The sequence below is a fragment of the Rhododendron vialii genome, chromosome 4a (assembly GCF_030253575.1).
Source record: "Rhododendron vialii isolate Sample 1 chromosome 4a, ASM3025357v1".
In the NCBI taxonomy this organism is placed as follows: domain Eukaryota; kingdom Viridiplantae; phylum Streptophyta; class Magnoliopsida; order Ericales; family Ericaceae; genus Rhododendron; species Rhododendron vialii.
This window is the reverse complement of record NC_080560.1, coordinates 5,583,939-5,605,021: the sequence shown is the minus strand read 5'-3', so window position 1 is coordinate 5,605,021 and position 21,083 is coordinate 5,583,939. Positions and strand designations below refer to the sequence as shown.

Below are 21,083 nucleotides of genomic sequence, written 5' to 3'. Positions count from 1 at the left end.
AACAGGTCATTCACCTTTAATGTAATTAACAAAACAGTAAATGGCATAACAAATACTAAAAAAAAGGCATAAAAAAATCTAGAGGGCATAAAGATGAGTATAACATTTCCATTAAAGGGTATAACAATAGTAAAACAAAAAACAAAGAGGGCATAACAAAAACAAGTAGGCATATCAGGGACTTGAGTTCCATGTCTTCGATCTCCATTAAAACAAATCTTCTTCAAATCAAAACCCAAGCATATCAGGGACTTGAGTTCTAACATAACGAGTGTTTCTCCGTAGGCACTTGTCTTGGAGCAGAAAGGGGATTTGATGGAGCTGGTGGATCCTAAGTTGGGTTCAGACTTCAACAAAATAGAGGTCACAGTGATGATAAATGTAGCTCTTCTGTGCGCCAACGTGTCACCAGCAGTTAGGCCTGCTATGTCTTCAGTTGTCAACATGCTCGAAGGTAGAACTATCCCAGAGTCGTCGTTGGTTCCAGATCCAGACGCCTCCAATGAGCAGATGAACCTGAAGGGAATGATGATTGACCTTCAAAGAAGACTTAAGACTGATGCAAGTGAAGGCCAAATTCAGAGTATGTCGACTGATGGACCCAGCACTGCTGCTTCTACGTCTGGCGGTTATCTCTACCCCTTCAACTGGGATTCCGACATTTAGATTCCGACATTTAGAACAGATAGATAGGTGGTGGATATTGGCATTGTTTTTCTTTTCTTCCATTTACATTTTGATCGCGCGGCTTTTGGCTTAAGTAGGTACCAGGCTACTTAATTGTTGTAACTTTTTAAACCTCCATTTTAAGAGGTCCTTCAAATATTAAGTATGATGAAATATGGTTATCAAACAAACTTAATGACTTATTACTTAATACATTCTATTTTAAGTGCTGAATTGGGCTATCAAGCAACCATGATCACCCAATTTTCATTTTAGAAGTTTGGTTGCTGGAATCTGAATGAAAATCATTCGATTTAGACAAGTAGTTACATATGATCAATTGCGTGCGATTATTATTATTTTTTGTAGGGTTAATTAAAATCTCATATTGTAAGAGATGAAGGTCCACCCATCAAAAGGGGACCATGTTCAATGGTCGTGCACCTTTAAAGGTGGATGAACAAAATTGAACAGTAGTGAGCATTTAAAATAGAATGGAAGGAGTGGTACGAAAATGATCTTATTTACCCCAATTTTGCTATCAGCAACGACCAAAAAACCGACCACTATACCGATCCTATGTGGAAAGGTTAGGTGTTCCACTGTTCCTTCTCCTAGCTTCACAAACGCGCGAGAATGAAAAAGAAAGACCCAATTTAAAAAATTTGGGAAAGTGATTCAAGTACACTCTCTCTCTCTCCAGAAACGATCCAGTACTCTCTCTCTTCTCCTCTCTTTTTTCTCTCAACGCACCACCGACGGCCACCCCAAAACTCCCCCACCACCACCGACGCACCCCCTCACAATCTGCTCTCTTCTCTCTCCTCCATCTCACACACTGTCATCCCGTCGCACCCCCACCGACGAGCAACCCCAAACCCGCCCCTACCACCCCCGACGGGCAACCCCAAACCAAACCTACCACCACCGACACACCACCACGATCTCTTCTTTCTCACAGGTATCTATCTCTCTCTCACTTCCCTCTCCGCTAATCTACATTCGATTCTTTCAGTGATGTGCACACACGAAAAAATTAGGGGTTTTTTTTTTTTTTTTTTCAGTTTTCATATTATTGTGATTCTTAATTAGGGTTGTTGATTCTGATAGTCATGGTTGTGAACCTGTTGAGTGAATAAATTGCTTTTGGGTGTCGATTCTTTTGATTGAAAAAATTTCAGTTCTTTTGGCTGTCGATCTGTTGATGGTAGTGACTTGTTTGGCCCTTATGAGCTTCTCAACTTCACTCTTCTTGGACCCTACTCATTTGGTAAGTACTCCCGCTGAGAACTTTTTCCTGATTGAATTATCAAGGGCCCCCATTTCTGAGAATTAATCCTATTCCAATAGCTTTTTTGTGGTTAATTGAAGTTTCAAGAAACCATTGCTATTGAAAACCATTTTTTTCTGTGGACTTCGGAAGAGGATTTTTGGCAGCCACCCCAAGTAGTTCGATTTATGACTTGTTTGTGTTGTTTTTGCTTATATTTATGTACACATATTAATCATTTGCTCAAGTGACTAGGTCGTACTTTTACTACACGGATGGGGCAGCATTACCGCAGATTTTTCATGCAAACAAGGAATTAATCATCGATTAATCGCTGGCGGGACCCATCCGATTAGGTCCGATTAATGATTAATCGCCGATTACTAATTAATATACACCGCTTAATTGCCGATTAATCTCTCGAAGGTGGTTGATCACTCGACTAGCGCCTAACAACTTTTAGAACATTGCTCATAGACCCAAATATAGGATCTAAGAGAACATATCGGCCAAATGCATATGGTATGACTAAACTGGATAACTTGTATCTTTGAGAATCAAAACTAGACATATGCTTATTCTTTCTAGCCATCTGAATTTCACGTCTTTCATGCAATGTTCGCACTCCTGAACTAAAGAAAAACTAGGCAGAATGTTTGAGTAGGTGCGTTTATTTGGCTTGGAATTTTTCCGTCTTTCATGTTCTAGAAATGGCAGGAAAACAAGACTATTACATGGGTGTGGCACACAACACCAGCTGAGCAAGCAAAGTCTCCTCCATTGTTGGAATTTGCTAAAGGAAGTTCAAGTGAAACAAAAAAGGAAGTTGGAAGTTCAAATGAGACAAAAAGAATGTGGTGGTGTTCAGGGCCGGCCCAAGGGTTTTAGATGCCCAAGGCCTAATAAAAAAAGTGTGCCCTAAAGAGTACTTAACAATTTTTACAGCAACAATCACCATATATATTATTATGTTTTATTTGTGAATTTAATATTCAAATTTAAAAGAAAAATTAAAACAAACAAAAAATTCTTACCAAAACATTTATGTTGCGTTTGAACTTTGATCTTGAGTCACTATGCTTAAGTAGTTAAAATAGAAGAGGTGTAAAATCCATCATTTATTCTGACAAGTAAGAGTCATCATATTATATGCAAGAGTCCACGGTTTCCACTAAATTTTTTTAGCAATTTGATCGGAAGAAATAGAGTATCGTTTTCAATTATGCGCAGTAGGAAGAGGCTAAGAGTTGAGAAGCGCAAGGGTCAAGAATATGAAGAAAAAACAAATAGTGCCAAAAAAAGAGACTTGAGGTTTTGAACCTAGTGCCCCATAATCTTTATTGAAGTTACAAATACCACTTGACTGGAATACCTTTAATGTTATATCATGGAAAAACTTTTATATAACATATAATTTTAGTGCCCCAAAAATTTGAAATATTTGCGATGCCCAAGGCCCAAGCCTCTTAGGCCTTGTACCTGGGCCGGCCTTGGTGGTGTTGTATTGTCATTGCTTTTGCCAATGCAATGTTTTTTTTTTTTGCCAATGTAATGTTACGACAATATGTAGTTGTTAAGGTTGGAACTTGTTACTCTTTTGGAATATCAAGTTGTAGTGTGGTGGTGGAACCATTATTTTTTGTAACTTGGGAGCATATATGACATGGTGTTTCAATTGTTGTAGATTCCTTTCTTCTAATTAATTACTCTAGTATTGTACTTGTAATTGCAATGTGTGGACTCATTTGTGGGTATGAGTCCTGGGCACAGTTTTAAATGTCGGCTGGTACGAACCGTATCGGCCGGTTCGTACCGGAATTTGAGGGTTGCGGTTCGGATATAGGCCGGTATAACGGGGAGATTGAAAATCACAGGTGAACTGGTCGATATCCAATACGTATCGGTCTGTACCGGATTTTTGTGGACCGGTTCGGCTGATTCGGGGAAAAAAAACGTTCCAGGAAGAAAAAAGGGAAAATGGGGTAAAAAACCGTTCCATGAAGAAAAAAAGAGAAAAAAAAAAAACGTTTCGGAATTTTAAATTTTATAGAAGTTTTGTAACTTATCAATGTGGGACTAGAGAAAAGTAAGCCAATGTTGGGGGCAAAAGCCGCAAAAGTATATTTTTCAAATTTTATATATGTTGCTGATGATTTTTAAAAATTCACGACCGCGACACCCGATTCCCGCGACGTATCACCGATACGTCCCGATATCGATATACCGCGACGGATACCGCGATTTAAAACTATGGTCCTGGGTTATTTTTGGCAGCAACTTAACTCAAGCAAATTCATTATAATCAATGCATAACTGTTACTTGAAGCTGGATTACAGGTCCTGCATGAATGATGCATTCCTGTTGAGAATGAAGAAGAGTTCTTTTGAACACGAAAATTTGGTTTTTGTTGTTCCCGCGAAGCGAAGATCATTCGCTTGGCAAATGACAAATACTAATTTGTTGTTTGGCCCCTTTGCTCCCAATCTCTGGTGACTTGGAACTTCTGATTGCCTAATATGACAGTTGACAAGTTCTTATATTGGGAGCTCTGAAATGTATTAAGAGGGCTGCTATTCCCCCCCCCCCCCCCTGACACACCCCCCCTCCCCGGCCCCACCTCCCTTTCCCAGATTACCCCCCCCTCCCTCTCTCTCTCTCTCTCTCTCTCTTCCTTTTCTTTCTTTCTTTCCTTCCCAGTTTATTCTTTTCCCTTTTTTTTTTCCTTTTTTTTCTGGTTTAGTTTTTTTTTTTTCATTTTATTTTATTTTATTTCTTTCCGGTTTGAATTTTTTTTCTCTTTAATAATAGGTTCAAGTTTAATTCTAGACTTTGTAAAGTAATTGAGAGAAAAAAAAGTGTTTCAATTGATTATGTTTATCCGACTGTTTTATTTTTATTTTTTTGTCCTTTATAGATTAAAAAATATAGTTACTAAAATAAGTGTTTCAATTTTCAATCCGTTTGAACCAGTGCAAAGATTTTATTTTTCTGATCATTTCATCCTAAATGGTCGTAATAAATTTTTGACTTCAAGGCCTTTCAATGGACACCCTAAAAGAGTCTTGAAACTAAATAATGAGCCTTAAGGTGTTTGTTGAAAGGCCTTAAACCAAAAAATTCATTATAACGTTTAAATTAAAAAGTAGGGGGGCCCGAGGGCTCTGCTGTCCTCATTGGCACAGTAGCCTCTACGAAGCCCCTAAAACGTTTTCGTTTTAGTTTTAAAAAAAAATAGAAACCAGCTATTTGCAATCATATGGAGTAGAAAAGTAATTTGAAGCAACATACTACTGAATCAATTAAGATGATCTATGCTAAATAATGGTTAACAAATTTATTAAATTGTACTATAGTTAAAAAAAAGTAATCCTAAATATATCATTTGTATTCTGGATTAGTATGTCGTTTGCAAAATACATTTCGTAATTAGTTCCCGAACACTAATTGTAATCTTAATGAATTTTTTGTTTTACGGCCTTTCAACGAGCACCCTAAGACTCATTATTTAGTTTAAGGACTCTCTTAGGGTGTTCATTGAAAGGCCTTGGAGCCAAAAATTTATTACGACCATTTAGGATGAAATGATCAGAAAAATAACATATTTGCATTGGTTCAAACGGATTGAAAATTGAAATACTTATTTTCGTAACTATATTTTTTAATCTATAAAGGATAAAAAAATAAAAATAAAACAATCGGATAAACATAATCAATTGAAACACTTTTTTTTCTCTCATTTACTTTACAAAGTCTAGAATTAGCCTTGAACCTATTATTAAAAAGAAAAAAAAATTCAAACTGGAAAAAAAAAATAAATAAAATGAAAAAAAAAAAAAAAACCAAACCAGAAATAAAAGGGAAAAAAAAAGAGAAAAGAACAAAGTGGAAAGGAAAGAAAGAAAGAAAAGGGAGAGAGGGAGAGAGGGAGAGAGAGAGAGGGGGCGGGGGGGTAATCTGGGAAAGGGAGGTGGGGCCGGGGGGGTGGGATGTGTCAGGGGGGGGGGGAATAGCAATTTTCATGTATTAAGACCAAACTCTGGACTCAAATCATGTCCATATATCCATTACCCCATCAGTATGGAACACTCAAGCAAACTCAGTAAAATCAAGTTTGACTATAGAAAGGCAAAGTGAAGCACATATTCGTGTTGACAGTTACATAACAAATTACGAATGATAAAAGAAAGGTCAAACAAATCATGACATTTCAGTTTTTTCGCATGTAGGACACGACACGATACGGATACACCGACACGACATGCATAAGAGTTCCATTTCCACATGGGGAATGCGATTGTGCTTTGAGTCGAGGTATTGTCCGATTCCATGTCGCTCGGTGGGTACAGAAGTTGCACTTTGTTTGAAACCTTCATTCTATCCTCACATCCAGTGATATCACCTTTTCTTACTTTAAGTTTGCCTTCAGATGAAGAATTAGAGTCCATCCAGTATCACCAGTCTCTTCTTTGTACATCTGTTCAACCATGGGCTTCCAGAGATGCACCCATGCATTTATAACAAGTTTGAGACCTTAGATGATCAAAGAAAGTATATCAGTACATTATAAAAGTAGAACAAATGACAAAAATGCTCCATAAATTTGAAAGAAACGAATTATGAAGGTGGTAACCAACCTATCAATTATTTTTCATGTTTAAGGCAATATTACTACTATAAGCCACCATATATTCCATGAATTGATTGCAAAATTCAAATCGACCCACCAAATTGAAATGCTCAATAGTCAATCTGAATGCAGAGATATACTGTACACCAAATCAAGAAAAAACTTTCTAACTGATGGGCACGACTGCACTAGTTCAAGACAACCTCAAACTTAACACTAATCAGCCCTGGGTCTTGACCATCGAACGTTTATAGGAAATGGACTCAACAATTACAGCTTTTTAGGCGCTAGTAAGTTTTCACAACACAAACTTTTTGGAATATCAGCCATTAATCTGACTAATATTAGTAAAGACGGACTTGAATCCAACAAATAATATAAAATCAAGAATTTTTCCAAACAGCGAGCAGTGCATTTCATCAAAGGTAGTGCAGAAACCCTAGGGTTTTACTATAGTTTCTGCTGCTTGTTTGTTCACATTTCTCGTACAATTTGGTTAGAGCATTTAGTTCATTTATACTTAGACTACTCTATTCAACTGCTTCACAAATAACAAGCTGTGTAAATGCCTTTCCAGTAGAGTGAGAGAGAGAGAGCAAGAAACAGAGGGTTAACTTGTTAAGATGACAGTAAAAACCCACAAAAGGTGTGATGGCTAATATCAAACTCACTAGCAATTTTTTCGTCTCCAACCAAAAGAAACGATAACATTTACAACAACTAAGATCAACAGATCGACAGCCAGAAGAACTGAAATTTTTTCAATCAACAGAATCGACACCCAAAGCAATTTATTCACTCAACAGGTTCACAACCACGACTATCAGAATCGACAACCCTAATTAAAAATCACAATATTATGAAAACTGAAAAAAAAAAAAAAAACCCTAATTTTTTCGTGTGTGCACATCACTGAAAGAATCGAATGTAGATTAGCGGAGAGGGAAGTGATAGAGATACCTGTGAAAAAGAAGAGATCGTGGTGGTGTGTCGGTGGTAGTAGGGGCGGGTTTGGGGTTGCTCGTCGGCGGGGGTGCGATGAGATGACAGTGTGTGAGACTGTGAGATGGAGGAGAGAGAAGAGAGCAGATCGTGAGGGGGTGCGTCGGTGGTGGTGGGGGAGTTTTGGGGTGGCCGTCGGTGGTGCGTTGAGAGAGAAAAGAGAAGAGACAGAGTACTGGATCGTTTCTGGACTGAATCACTTTCCCAAATTTTTTAAATTGGGTTTTTTTTTTTTGGGTTTTGCTAGTTACTGCCTAGTGGGCAGCTCCTCGGTACAGGGTAATTCCCACAACTGTTTCGAAAAGTACAATTTATCAGCCTTTTACTTTTTTTTATTCTTTTTTTCTGTGAACCTATAGGACACTAGCTGTCATATATTTGAAAATGCCAATTTTAACCTTAGAACATATATATTATTTTATTTGAACTTTGAAGAGAACTCAGCTACTTTTGATTGCTTTTTTCTTTCCCATTTGTTCTATTACTCCGTACTTTTTATTTTTCAGATTTTATTTTTCAGATGGTGCTTTGCACCCCGATTTTACTGTTTTTTTTTTTTTACTTGGACCCGATTTTAGTTCTCAATCCATTTTTTTGGAGCCCACTCCAAGTCTCATAAAAAAGATCAGATCTCAGCTGTTTATTTTCGTAAAATATTTTTATGGATCCCTGTAAAAAAGGAACTCAATCAAATATCAATAAGAACTTTTTGAAATAGGATTGTTTGCCCTACAAATTTTGAAAAAATTATTTCTGATATTCGATTGAGCTGATTTTTTTTACTGAATCCCATAAAAAAATTAAGAAAAATAAACAGTTCAGATTATCTTAAGAAAAATGAACACTTCAAATCATTTTTCAAAAAATTTATGCATGACCTGTTTATTAGAATATGTGTGCAAAGACCTTTTATCGTCTTAGGATCTAGTCTACGACTCTTATAGTCTTTTTGAACTTTTATGAAGGCCGTTTATCTGGCTTGTTGACTTTGATCGTTTAAATTAATGCATGATTTTCCGCTTAACCAAAAAAAAAAAAACCACACCGACCTTTCTTTTTTTTTTTTTGTGGTAGCAGAGCACTCAAAGTTGTTTTTTTTTTTTTTTTGAAAAGAGTCATTCATGCAACACAAGTCCATTGGGCAAACAGATTCCAGAACAGATACAGGAAAGAACCAAAGTAATCTGAACGTCGATCTTAGGTACCTACCGCCGAAGCAGGCCCCGCGATAACGCCGGTACATAAAAACCAATCTCGATCTAAATAACAGAGGATTTAAAGATATCTACAGCTCAAATCCTAAATAAATAAGTATCGCTGAAATCTTAAGGCAAATTTTAAACCCTTGTTTCTGGCGGCATTTCGAAAGCTTATGTGAAGCAGTAAAAACAGAGTACAAGCAGAATAAAGTAAGGAAAATGAAAAATGAGGGAAAAGGAAAAAGGGTTGCAGGAAAAACGAGGGACACCATGTTTGCCTGTTGCCGCTTAAGAATTGCTTGGTAGTATTGTAATTTAAAATCGAAATAGGGCTACCATTGTCTTTTTAATGCAAACCTTTAAGCTATTTACACTGTCATATTTACTGTGCATTGCAGGGACAAGTGTCAAAACTATAACCCTTTGGGATCCATATCTAGAATGCCCACTGGGCAATATGCAGCAAAACCCTTTTTATAGAATGAATCGACATTTGAAGTACTATGCTACTATTTCAATTCTTCTACCACCACAATCATTCACACACCTATTTACACATTTATACTCACAATAAAGATAGAGCCCGCACGCACTACACACTCAATATGTATGGGCTCCACCCTTATTGTGAGTGTGAATATGTAAATAGGTGTATGAAAAAGTGTGATTGTAGAATTATTAATCAATGGTGGAATCCGCACACACCTATTTTAAATGAGAGAATTTAAAATGTGCTGAAACGATGCATAAAAAATTCTGTACTCGATCGAAATAAAAGTACTAGTAGTATTTCCCACCCTCCTTTTTTCCATTGGATTAAGGTTGTGCAGTTTAATTTGAACCGTTTATTTTAAAATTCAATAGTTCAAACTTGTTGAATTTATTGCAGGTAAAAATATTTTATTACCGGTAAAAAATTGAAAACAAATTTGAACTATTAAAAATACTATCCAACGGTTGCAATCACTTGAACTGTAACTCTGCAGTCCAAAATTAGACAGCAGACAAGGCAGATTATTTCCTTTGTTCATCTCTTCTCCCTCTCCCCTTTTTGGAAACACAGAAAGTCTGTCTGCCTTCTCCACCCGTACATCTCTTATTCAACCCCTCTCCCTCTTCCCTTTTTTTGGGAAACACAAAGAAAGATGTGTCTGCCTAAAGAATTTCTCGGAGCCGGAGATCCTGTGGGGTGGGTTGCCCTACCAGATTGTAGGGCGGTCGATCTGGTTGTCCATTTTGATGCCAACAACTAGTTGTTGGTGATAAAATGGACAGTCAAATTAGCCGCCCTACAGCCCTATAATGCGATCTGAACTATAGCGTGTCCCATTCCGTTATCACCCTTGTACATCTCTCTCTCTCTCATTTTTCTTCAGTATACAATCTCCGTTTAAATTTCTTTAGAATTCCTCTTCGTAGCGTTTGAAATGAGATTATTATACGTACTTCATTCTGAAAGTTTTTTTTTTTTGGGTTGGTACTTCATTCTGAAACTTGAAAAATGTTATCGCCTTATTGGGGCAATTTATAAAGTATTTATTTCTTATTAATTAATGTACGTTTTGTCCTAATAATCGGCACTTCAGAACGCAAACAAAATATTGCGAATGGTCCTAATTAAAAAGATTGGTACACAAAAATGAAAATTTCAATTGTGCCCTGGTAAGAAGTGTGGTGAACTAACCCCAAGGGTTAGCCTGGTGCAAGGCTTAGGACTTAAGGCTTTACTAAGGTTTCCTATTACGGGATACCAACTTTTTAAGGCCAATCCATAAAGAAATTTTCTCTGATTTTAAATGGGGCTCCATGTAGCAGACGGTGAGATTGGTTTCCCCCGATAGTCAAGGCGTGCGACTGTGCGTGCGTAAGGTAGCCCAAGGGTAGTCATGGACTTATTTCGATATGCTAGGCGTTGCTGATTTTTGCAGCCAGCCCCATGTGAAACCATTTATTGCTATTGACAGAGTTTCTAGTTATACATATTTTTATCACAATATGTTACTATCAGTGTGAAACCATGACCTTTGAAAATAGCCAGCCAATAGAATTGCCTAATAAGTTTATATAGAAACCTAGGCCCAAGTTTTGATAAGTAGGGGAAACTAGTCAAGTCAATAAAGGGCTTTATTTCTACCTTAATCTTGTCCTTCTTTATGGCCCCCATTCCTTATTATGGATAACTATTCTGCCTCTGAAATTTTTTGGAGAGCTATAACAGCGAGTCTTGGGCTTATTTCCAAATTTATTCAATTGTTAATTTCAAAGCCTAGGTATTCTTCTTAGTAAAAAAAACTGCACGCAAGTAGGTCCAAACATCCAATTATGAAAAGAGAAGAAATGCATGTATTGTTTAGAGAAGATCCAGGGTGAACGATCTGAGTTTCTCAGCAAATAAATTTGGAAAAGAGATTCTAAAAATAATTGTAAAGACAAAGAGGGTGAATTTTGAATTTATATATATAGTATGCTAGTTTTTAAAATCGATGAGGCTTAAGTTTTTCGCATGATGGTCGATTTGTTTTCCCATGGGATGATCACTCGCATAAGAATAAGTTAGATTGACTAGTCATGACTACTGGTGGATTTTAGATAATTGATTTTTTTTTGAACGGCGAAGAACATTTTTATTTATCACAAGGATAAAAAAAAGAACATAACAATAATAAGAAAGAAAAAAATTGAGAGAGCCTATGAAAGCACATAATATTCTCCTACGTACTATTTTTTTTTTTTTTGCTAAGCTATTCTCCTACAATTGCTGCTCCCAATTTCTTAACCTACCTCTCAACTAGGGCTGTAAACAAGCCAAAAATTTGAGCTCGAGCCTTAACAAACCGAGCTTAATCATTTACTAAATGAAGCTCTTTAATCGAGCCGAGCCTTTTTTAATGAGCCGAGCTTCTATCGAATGGGCCGAGCAGAGTAGCTCGTTTAGTAAACGAGCTGAAAATTTGAGCTCAAGCTCTGCTCATTTATTAAACAAGCCGAGCTCACGAGCTGCTTGGTTTATTTACCTACACTGGATTGAAACCCCTTTCAACAATTTCTCTAAAATAAATGTGTTCCTATCGGGTATTGAACGATATTGGATGAACATGATTTTTGACATGGTTATGCGTTTCGACAAGATTTACAATATGGACAAATCCGATCATTGAACGAACTCGACGTTTGCTAGAAAAAGGCTGACTGGCCCGAACTGAATGGTAACCGTTACTGGAGGGGCGCCGAACCCGTTTACTTCAGCGACTCTTCAAACACAAAGTCATTTTTTATAGAATGATTCGACATTTGAAGTACTATGCTACTGTTATGTCAAACAAATTTGAAGTGAGAGAATTTAAAATGTGCTGAAACCATGCATAAAAAGTTCTGTACTCGATCGAAAGAAAAGTACTAGGAGTATTCCCCACCCTCCTTTTCCCACTAGATCGAGGTTTGTGTGGTTCAATTTGAACCATTTATTTTAAAATTTAATAATTCAAATTTGTTGAATGTATTATCGGTAATTTTTTTTATCATCGGCAAAAAATTGAAAACAAATTTGGACATTTAAAAATATTATTCGACGATTGCGATTACTTAGACTGTAACTTTGCAATCCAAAACTGAACTACAGACAAACCAGATTCTTTCGTTTGTTCATCCCTTCTCCCTCTTCCCTTTTTGGAGACACATAAAGTCTGTCTGCCTTCTCCACCCTTGTACATCTCTTGTTCATCCCCTCTCCCTCTCCCCTTTTTGGAAACACAAAGCAAAATGTGTCTGCCTAAAGAATTTCTCGGAGCCGGAGATTCTGTGGGGCGGGCTACCCTATAGGGTTGTGAGGCGGTTGATTCGGTCGTCCATTTGATTTTATTTTCCAGAGTTTTAAAATCAATTGACTATAGGTTGAGTAATCTCTACATCAATTAATCAAACTTGGATAACTTAGATGATTAATGTGAGAAAGTCTCACACTTCCAATCACGTGCAACCCGAACGCACGTGAAGGTACGAATTGAGGAGACCAAGAGAGTTGATCACTCATGTGACCTTCACGTGCAACCCGGATACGTGGAAGTTTGAATCGATGAGGTAAAGCAATTGACTCGGGTTATGGAAACTTGACCACGTAAGGTGAGGTCATCCAATACCTAACTCTAATATCATGTTAGATTTGTTAGAGGGGTTTCACCCTAAAATTAATTGACTATAAGTGGAGTAGTATCTAAATTAATTAACCAAACTTTGAAGGTTTAGACGAGGAATGTGGGGCGCTGCTGGATTGGGCAAATCCTTTTGAGTTAAAAAGTGAAACGCAACAAGTTCTAGATCTTCTAAAAAATTGGTTTTGACAAGTAAAACCCTGCCTTCATGTTGGGTCATGCCCCAAGGGTTTAAAATATGTTTTGAATCCTTCTTCATGGAGTTCATCCAATAGAATATGTATCCTTATAAAAATAAACTGAATATAGTATCAATTTAGAAAAGATTTTCAAAATAAAGTCCCTCTAGCGATTGTCAAGTACAGTCCAAATGTACGTGGAAACATAATTTGACAAGGTGAAGAGATGAATACTTGGTCACATTAGATGAGGTCATCCAATATCTAACTCTGATACCATGTTAGATTTCTCAGAAGAGTTCTGAAACCACTTAACCAATCTTGGATGGTTTGGACGAGTGACATGACGTGGGATAAAGTGACAAAATATACTGTAGTAGGTGAGCTGCTGGATTGGGCAAATCCTTTCAAAAAGTGAAGTGCAAGAAGTTTTGAGTAGATCTTCTAAAAAATTGGTTGACTAGTAAAACCATGCATGCCTAGTTCATGCTGGGTCCCATCCCAAGGGTTTAAAATATGATGTGAATCCTTCTGTATGGAGTTCATCCAATAGAATACACTTTTTTTTGAAAATAAGCTGAATATATATGTCTCAATTTAGAAAAGGTTTTCAATACAATTTTTTTGATCATTTGATTAAGGATAACCGATCGTACTTAGAGGTTAGGAATTAAGAGTGGAGCCAACCAAAACTGCTAACTCAATTGATCGAGAAATAAAAATCAAATTTCGGCGTTCACATAGTAAACACAATTTCGGTTCCACGCCTTGCGTCTTTGAGTTGTGTGGCTTTTGCCGGTTCGATGATACAAAGAGAAGATTGAAAAACAAACTTATATTAGTATGAGATGATCTTGTTTTCCCCGCCTGAAATGACATTTTCTCGAGGAAAATCCAGTGTTTTAGCAATATTAATGAGCAATCAAAATGGGAGAAAATAGTACTTTAGCTTAGCTTAATTAGTCACATAATCCTTCAAAATGCATACTACGCTCAAACTCTCAATCTCGCTTTTGTTAATTTTAATAATTTGAAGTTTGATTCAAGTATGCTAACGCTCGCGTACATGCGAATTATGTGACTTAGGGTTGAAGTATGTCAAAGATGAAGATGTGGCAACAACATATCTAGGCTATCTAGACGTTCACATCCATGAAGGAAATTATTACATATAGCTGTCCAAAAACAAATTGGCTTCACATAGACATAGAGGATTGATGGCACAGGGGGTCATACTCTTTCATTTTTGCAGCCCTTCTCCACAAAGTAACAACCAAGGGAAGAAGAGATTTGACGTACACTCATTTACTTTGTTTGGACATTTATTTTTTGTTGGGATTATCCTGTCATATGGTCTATAATTTCATGAAACAAATAGTTATGAGATTTTACCACTACCACGTCTCGTGATATTATATATCTCACACGTGAATTATATCGGTTTAATTTGGTCGCTAATTAAAAGTATTGATTAAAACATTCACGAGTATGTAATTTTCGGGAATATTTAATCCAATCTGATGCCGATGATCATTTCCAATAAGCTAGACACACAACTCAATTGCCTGTTTGAATCTTCATGCGTGCTTATTGAGCTCTTTTTGGTTTTGGTTTTGACTTTTTCGTTTTAAATTTTACTTGTCAAGACGACTGTTTAAGCAAAACGAATTAACGCAAAACTAACAAAAACTAGTCGAAAAAACATTTAAAACTAAGATCTTAGTTGGCTTAAGTTAAGACAAACCGCAGCCTCTAAATTTAGCTGGGAGACTATTTTTGGTTTGTCAGAAAATAGAGAAAAAACACCAATCACATCCCCCATCTCTCATTCCTCTTTTACTTCGATGTCGTATAAGTTAGATTCGGCAAACACCGCTCACTCCGGCGACGAGGGTTTTTTTTAGCGACTTTGGAGTCGATTTTGACAGCAATCGACATATGAAACCTGCGCCGATGGTGAAGACCGAATAAGGGGGTCTAACTATTTTCAATTGTTTTGTTCTTTCCTCCCTTCGTAGAGTTTTTTTCTCCTCTATGGAGCTTTTTCATACAACCCTAAAGTGTTTTGTTCTTTTGTCTTTATGGATTCCATCAGTGCTCTTTTTTATTCTTCCGGACTACCCATTCGTTGGGGTCTCCACCTCCTCTTCCTTGACTAACATACATTATTTCCCAAATTGTATTTCGGATTCTACGTGCAGTATGTGCTATTTTAGTCTGTCCTTTTTAGTCTGAAATACTTGTGTCTAGGTGAAAAGTGGTTGTAGTAATTCTTTCCATGTTGTTGTGATGAAATAAATCGCTTTGCAAGTGCCGTTTAGCTTCACAAATGAAACTTATGATGTTCAAACTACGATGTGAGTTTCCATTCTTAGACTGGAATAAAACTAGGTACAATAATTATTTGCATGTGAATGCATGGCTAGCTAGCTGAGCAGATTATTGAGAATTCCAAAACGAGGTGCTAATTAAAAAGCTTATCTTGACCAATTGGAACGCCATCATTGAATTTGCATGGTAATTAGGTCTGCGTCGACAATTCTGTCACAAACTCAAAGGGGAATCACAAGTTAATTTTACTACTATCGTCAATTCTATTCTCTTTTTACAGCATGTGACCGAGCCAAATCAAAACAAACCAAACCAAATCAAGTTTTATGTCCCAATCGATTGGGGTCGGTTACATGAATTTTATTTTTACCACATGTGTTTTTGGGCTTTGTCTCTCTTCATGTGTTTTTTTTTTTATCCAATCTTTGGTTGGATCCCCTTCTCTTCTCCCCCGACTTGATGCAGTACTTGTCAAGTTTTATCAAACTTTGGGCCTATAAAAAAAAAGTTAGTAAGTAATTAGTAGACGCTAAGTCTCGAACTTGATACCTTGTTGAACTTGGAATAGCCACCACGCAAGTTCCGATTTTGTAGTGTTTCGTTGCCTCGATAGTTTACTTCAGCGACTCTTCAAACACAAAATCATTTTTTCATAGATTGATTCGACATTTGAAGTACTTTCCAACTGTTAAAGTCAAATTTGGAGTGAGAGAATTTAAAATGTGCTTTCATATGATATGTAAATTGTACAGTTTGCTGAAACGACGCATAAAAGGTAAAGGTTCTTTACTCGATCAAAAAGAAAACTAGCATAGTTAGTATTCCCCACCCTCCTTTCTCCGGACCCAGGAATGCCGCCGAGCAGCTCCCTGCCATGCGGGTGCAAAATGTCTGATTCGGTTGTTCACCTCAGAACGGACTGTTCGGATCAAATTTGAGCGCATACAAATTTAAATCGTTCATTGCTCGGCTAATATCCAAACCGTGCGTCGATTGCTGATACGAGCATCGGCTGCTCCGTACCGCTTTACAGGCTGCCAATGGCAGCATCCCCATTCTTTTCGTTCATCCCCTCTCCCTCTCCCCTTTCTGAAACAAAAAGATATGTCTGCCTACATCTCTCTCTCTCTCTCTCTCTCTCTCTCTCTCTCTCTCTCTCTCTCTCTCTCTCTCTCATCTTTCTTCAGTATAATCTCCGTTTAATCCTCTTTAAAATTCCTCTTCGTAGCATTTGAAGTGAGATTATTATACGTACGTAATTCATTCTGAAAGTTGAACAATGTTATTATTGCTTTATTGGGGCAATTTATAAAGTATTTCTTTCTTATTAATTGATGTACGTTTTGTTCTAATAATCGGCACTTCAGAACGCAAACAAAATATTGTGCATGGTCCTAATTAAGAAAGATTAGTACACAAAAAAATTCCAATTGTGCCCTGGTAAGAAGGGTGGTGAACTAACCCCAAGGGTTAGCCTGGTGCAATACTTAGGACTTAGAGCTTTTCTAAGGTCTCCTGTTTAAAACCTCACAAGTACTGGTACCGATTTTTTAGGGTCAGTCCATAAAGATATTTTCTCTGACTCTAATTTGGACCTCATATAGTGGACGGTGGAATTAATTTACTTTCCCATAATTAGTACTTAAGGTGTGCGTATATTGACCAGACACATGGTTAAAAACAGAAGAAGGGTGGTCATGAACTTATTTCGATATGCTAGGGGTTGCTGATTTTAGCAGCCAGGCCTATATATGTGAAACCATTTATTGTTATTGACAGTTTCTAGCTATACATATTTTTATCACAATATGTTACTATCAATGTGAAACCATGACCTTTGAAAATAGCCAGCCAATAGAATTGCCTGAGTTTTTTTTTTATACCAAGTTTTGACAAGTAGGGGACACTAGTCATGTCAATAAAGGGCTTTATCTCTACCTTAATCTTGTCCTTCTTTATGGCCCCCATTCCTTATTATGGATAACTATTCTGCCTCTGAAATTTTTTGGAGAACTATAACAGCGAGTCTTGGGCGTATTCCCAAGCTCATGGATTTCACAGCCACAGCAAATTTATTCAATTGTTAATTTCAGAGTCCAGGTATTCTTAGTCGAAAAAGCTGCACACAAGTAGTAGGGTCCAAACACATAATTATGAAGAGAGAAGAAATGTATTGTTTTGAGAAGATCCATGGTGAACGATCGGAGTTTCTCAACAAATAAATTTGGAAAAGAGATTCTAAAAATAATTGTAAAGACGAAACGGGCGGATTTTGAACTTTTATAGTATGCTGGTTTTTAAAACCGATGAAGAAGCTGAAGTTTTTCGCATGCATGATGGTTGATTTGTTTTCCCATGGGAATGGGATGATCACTCGCTTAAGAATAAGCTAGATTGACTAGTCATGACTACTCTTGGATTTTAGATAATTGAATTTGTTTTTGAATGGCGAAGAATATATTCATTTATCACAAGGATAAAAAAAAAAAGAACAATAGGAAAATAAAAACATTCAGAGAGCCTATGAAAGTGCACAATATTCTCCTACTGCTGCTACTTGCAAATTCTTAACCTACCTCTCAACATTTCAAATAGATAATTGATTTTTTCATGAATTTAGAGACATTTAATTTCAAGGGTGGTTTTCCTTGTATTTATTATTTGTCCATTCCTCGTTAAGGGGCTGGAGCTGCATATGATCCTGGAAATGGCATCCCTATTTTTGTAACCTTCAAAACAACCAATTTTAATGGCCATTGTACAAAAGACTCTTTACCAACCAATTTTAATTTTTTGCCAGTAACTTGACCCTTGGTGAGTGGATTAACCTTGGCTAGTGGTTTGAATACAAATGTACGTGCGGAAACATATTCCGATTGAATGAAAATGTGTCTGAAGTCGTTCTACGTGTTCATGCATCAGACAACTCTTAAAAATGTATGTGTTTGTAGCATTCCGTTAATTATGCAAGATCCCTAATGTCGTTGAATAAATAGGGAGAGAATTACCATTATATCTTTCTGTAATTTGAACGGTTTATCTCATGCTTATATGTTCTGTTCCTATAAATGTAATTCATATATACTTGGCAAAAAGAAGGAGGGTAAATGTACTTCACAGGGAAAAAAAACATCCAGTGTGACCTTATTGAAGACCGTGCACCGGGAACGAAATTAGAATTTCATAAACACAAATGGTCGAATTATAAACAATAAGGTTTTAAAATTTTATGATTTTGAAATTTTTAAGGTTCGGGAATCTATTATAGTTTATTTGGTTTAGGTTTTGAGGGACTTTCTTTTGGAGTAATTAGTGGACAGAGATAGAAAGATAAATGAGATTAATAGTTGAAAGAAAAACCTATGACGAGACCGTGCGTAAATAGAGAGATTGAGTTTTGGACCCAGAGCAAGCACATTAAAATATTTAAATATCTAAATAACATCCAATACATAATACAATGTTTATAAGTGTTCTTAACTAAAAAAAAACTACTATTAATATTAAAATTTTAAAAAAATAATAAAAAATCTCCGAAACAACGCGGGAGCCGTGCCCCACATGCCCATAAGTGGTTCAAGGATTCGGAGACCGAAAACAAACAAGAAAAAAACAGCTCAAGAGTCAACATCCGATTCCAGCACTCGAATTTGGACCAGTAGTAGTACGTACTAGATTTTGTTGGTTTCTACTACTACTGTATGCAAGTGGGTCTGAATTCTTCACCAATCCATTTCGGATTCTCATCACCCATGCAATGAGAGAGAGAGAGAGAGAGAGAGAGAGAGAGGAGGAGGAGGAGGAGGAGGAGTCCATACTTGAAAAAGTAAACGCGTTAAATAATTCAGCCAAGGAGAGAGAGTCAAATACAGAGGATCTTAACGCACTCACCAACCATCATTGTTAAATTATGAGAATTGAGAAATAGTCCGACATTGCACCTACTCATGAAAACACTGGAATAATTAACTTGTTCACTATGGTACTATCAATCAGTGGTGGTATGTAATAGGTTTAGGTTATAAAATGCTGCGACCAGAAATTAAAATTTACCAATCGAGATACAGATGTGTATGGGAGCATTTAATGTGTGTTGACTCTACGCTTTACGTGTGCGCTTCTGCATGTGTTTGAGCATTGTGCATGTTATTTTTATCAATATGGATAGAAAGTAGATACATCATACCGGTGTTGGCCAGGGAGGAGAGACAAAGCTTATCCATCCTCTTTTGCCCAATTTCATTAATTAGTAAGGAGTCCAAACGCACATGCCATGTTGTTTCTCTTTTTCCTTTACAAGTATATTTCAATCTGAAAAGAAAATGCTTTAGCATGAGAATTCGCACTAACAAAATTTTGTAAATACTTCACCGTAACCATAAAGAATGAGACATACAATGAAGCCCAAAACACGCACGTGACATGTCTCAAGTAAAAACACAATACTTATTAACCAACAATCACTTGCAACATGCCAAGCCTAACCCTCCGAAAGTTTATCCTAAATATTTCAAACAATTTTGCTAGAACCACAAACATTCACACACAGTAGGCTCTGCACACGCTGCACACCAGTGTGTAGAGCCCACATGTATTGTGAGCGTTTGTGCATTTGTTTGTGGTTCTAGATTTTTTGAATTTTAAAAAGGAAAAAGTTGATAAAAAGGAAACAAGAAATTTCTTGAAGGGAGGGGGAGCCAAGGGTGTCCAGGGCCACCTCCAACTTTTGAGTATTTTCCATATATAGCACCTCTAAATTATGAATTTTATGCAAAATGATTTTCTAATTTCTTGAAATTTGTTCTCATGGCATATATTTATCGAAAATTCTAGAACCACACCCAAGTGCACACCCACACACACAAAGTGTGTGGGTCCCACACACAATGCAGTGTGCATTGTGTGTGGGACCCACACACTTTGTGTGTGTGGGTGTGCACTTGGGTGTGGAGGTAGCACAACTCCTATATTTATTTCGTGACAACCGTTCAAGAGTATAGCTTCACTCCGCTCATTTTCATATCATGCAATGGTAACCCTGGTAATTATCATTACTCATTTCATAGTACTGTTTATACACAAAATATATTATTGTTCAGAAAAGTTCAATACTTTTTATTTTTAAGTTTTTTATTTTTTAATATTTATTTTTCGTTTTACGAGACGGATCATTCTCTCATAATACATAATATTTATTTCAAAATATAAGCACTTATTTTTCTTATTTTAGTTAGGGGTACACGCTATAATTCATCTTTGGCTCTGTCCTTGTACATGGTACTATATATTGACAAATGGGTTACCACCGCACATACTACTGGATCTACCTATGTAAACTTACCCTTACAAAAGCAATCGCTACGTCATTTGTCGGGATCTACACTCGAATAATTACTCTAAAAATCATGGAATCTAGCTATGCTACATTGAATAATTTGTTCAGTTTGGAGTTTGAGAGAAATTATCAGAGTAATTCAGTGAAGAGAGATAGAAAAAGAAAATTTATCGAAAATCGAGTGCAGAAATTGGGGTCGGGTTTTAAGACCCAAAACTAAGGAGCCAAAATGTCCTTGAAATGTACCTCTTGTTGTGTGTAGAGGAATTAGAGCCCATTCCAGAACCGAAATAAGAACTTATTTTTTGTCTAATAATAAGGTGTG

The 21,083-nt window shown here is 36.8% G+C and overlaps 2 protein-coding genes and 1 long non-coding RNA gene across 4 annotated transcripts in view; 2 read left to right on the top strand and 1 right to left on the bottom strand.

Moving 5' to 3' along the window:
* LOC131322420 (probable leucine-rich repeat receptor-like serine/threonine-protein kinase At3g14840) overlaps positions 1-886 on the top strand; it is a 51,633-nt gene extending 50,747 nt beyond the window's left edge. The window contains exon 24 of the mRNA XM_058353754.1: positions 286-886. Coding sequence (XP_058209737.1) covers positions 286-666 — 381 coding nt within the window. The 3' untranslated portion in view covers positions 667-886. The remainder of the gene's footprint in view (positions 1-285) is intronic.
* Positions 887-1,216: 330 nt separating this feature from the next.
* On the top strand, positions 1,217-2,795 carry LOC131322438 (uncharacterized). Of its 2 annotated transcripts, XR_009198838.1 has the most exons (3): positions 1,307-1,627; positions 1,878-1,936; positions 2,654-2,795. It is a non-coding gene; the product is annotated as an uncharacterized LOC131322438 (long non-coding RNA). The 2 variants fall into 2 exon arrangements; XR_009198837.1 differs by lacking the exon at positions 2,654-2,795 and having other exon boundaries at positions 1,217-1,627; positions 1,848-2,552.
* A 3,238-nt stretch (positions 2,796-6,033) lies between these two features.
* Positions 6,034-17,391, bottom strand: LOC131323571 (uncharacterized). Its single transcript, XM_058355423.1, has 3 exons — positions 17,307-17,391; positions 7,525-7,752; positions 6,034-6,467 (listed from the first exon to the last, which is right to left on the bottom strand). The coding sequence occupies exons 1-3, from the start codon at positions 17,389-17,391 to the stop codon at positions 6,343-6,345; spliced, it is 438 nt and encodes a 145-aa protein (XP_058211406.1). The 3' UTR covers positions 6,034-6,342.
* Between the last annotated feature and the right edge of the window lie 3,692 nt (positions 17,392-21,083).

Excerpts from the sequence above, each read along its gene's own strand:
- LOC131323571 (XM_058355423.1), bottom strand. The coding sequence starts at position 17,391 with ATGGGGGCCATAAAGAAGGACAAGATTAAGGTAGAGATAAAGCCCTTT. Across the intron at positions 7,753-17,306 it reads CCCCTACTTGTCAAAACTTG|AAACGATCCAGTACTCTGTC; the intron begins GTATAAAAAAAA and ends GATTCAGTCCAG. Across the intron at positions 6,468-7,524 it reads CGATCTCTTCTTTTTCACAG|GTCTCAAACTTGTTATAAAT; the intron begins GTATCTCTATCA and ends TGATCATCTAAG.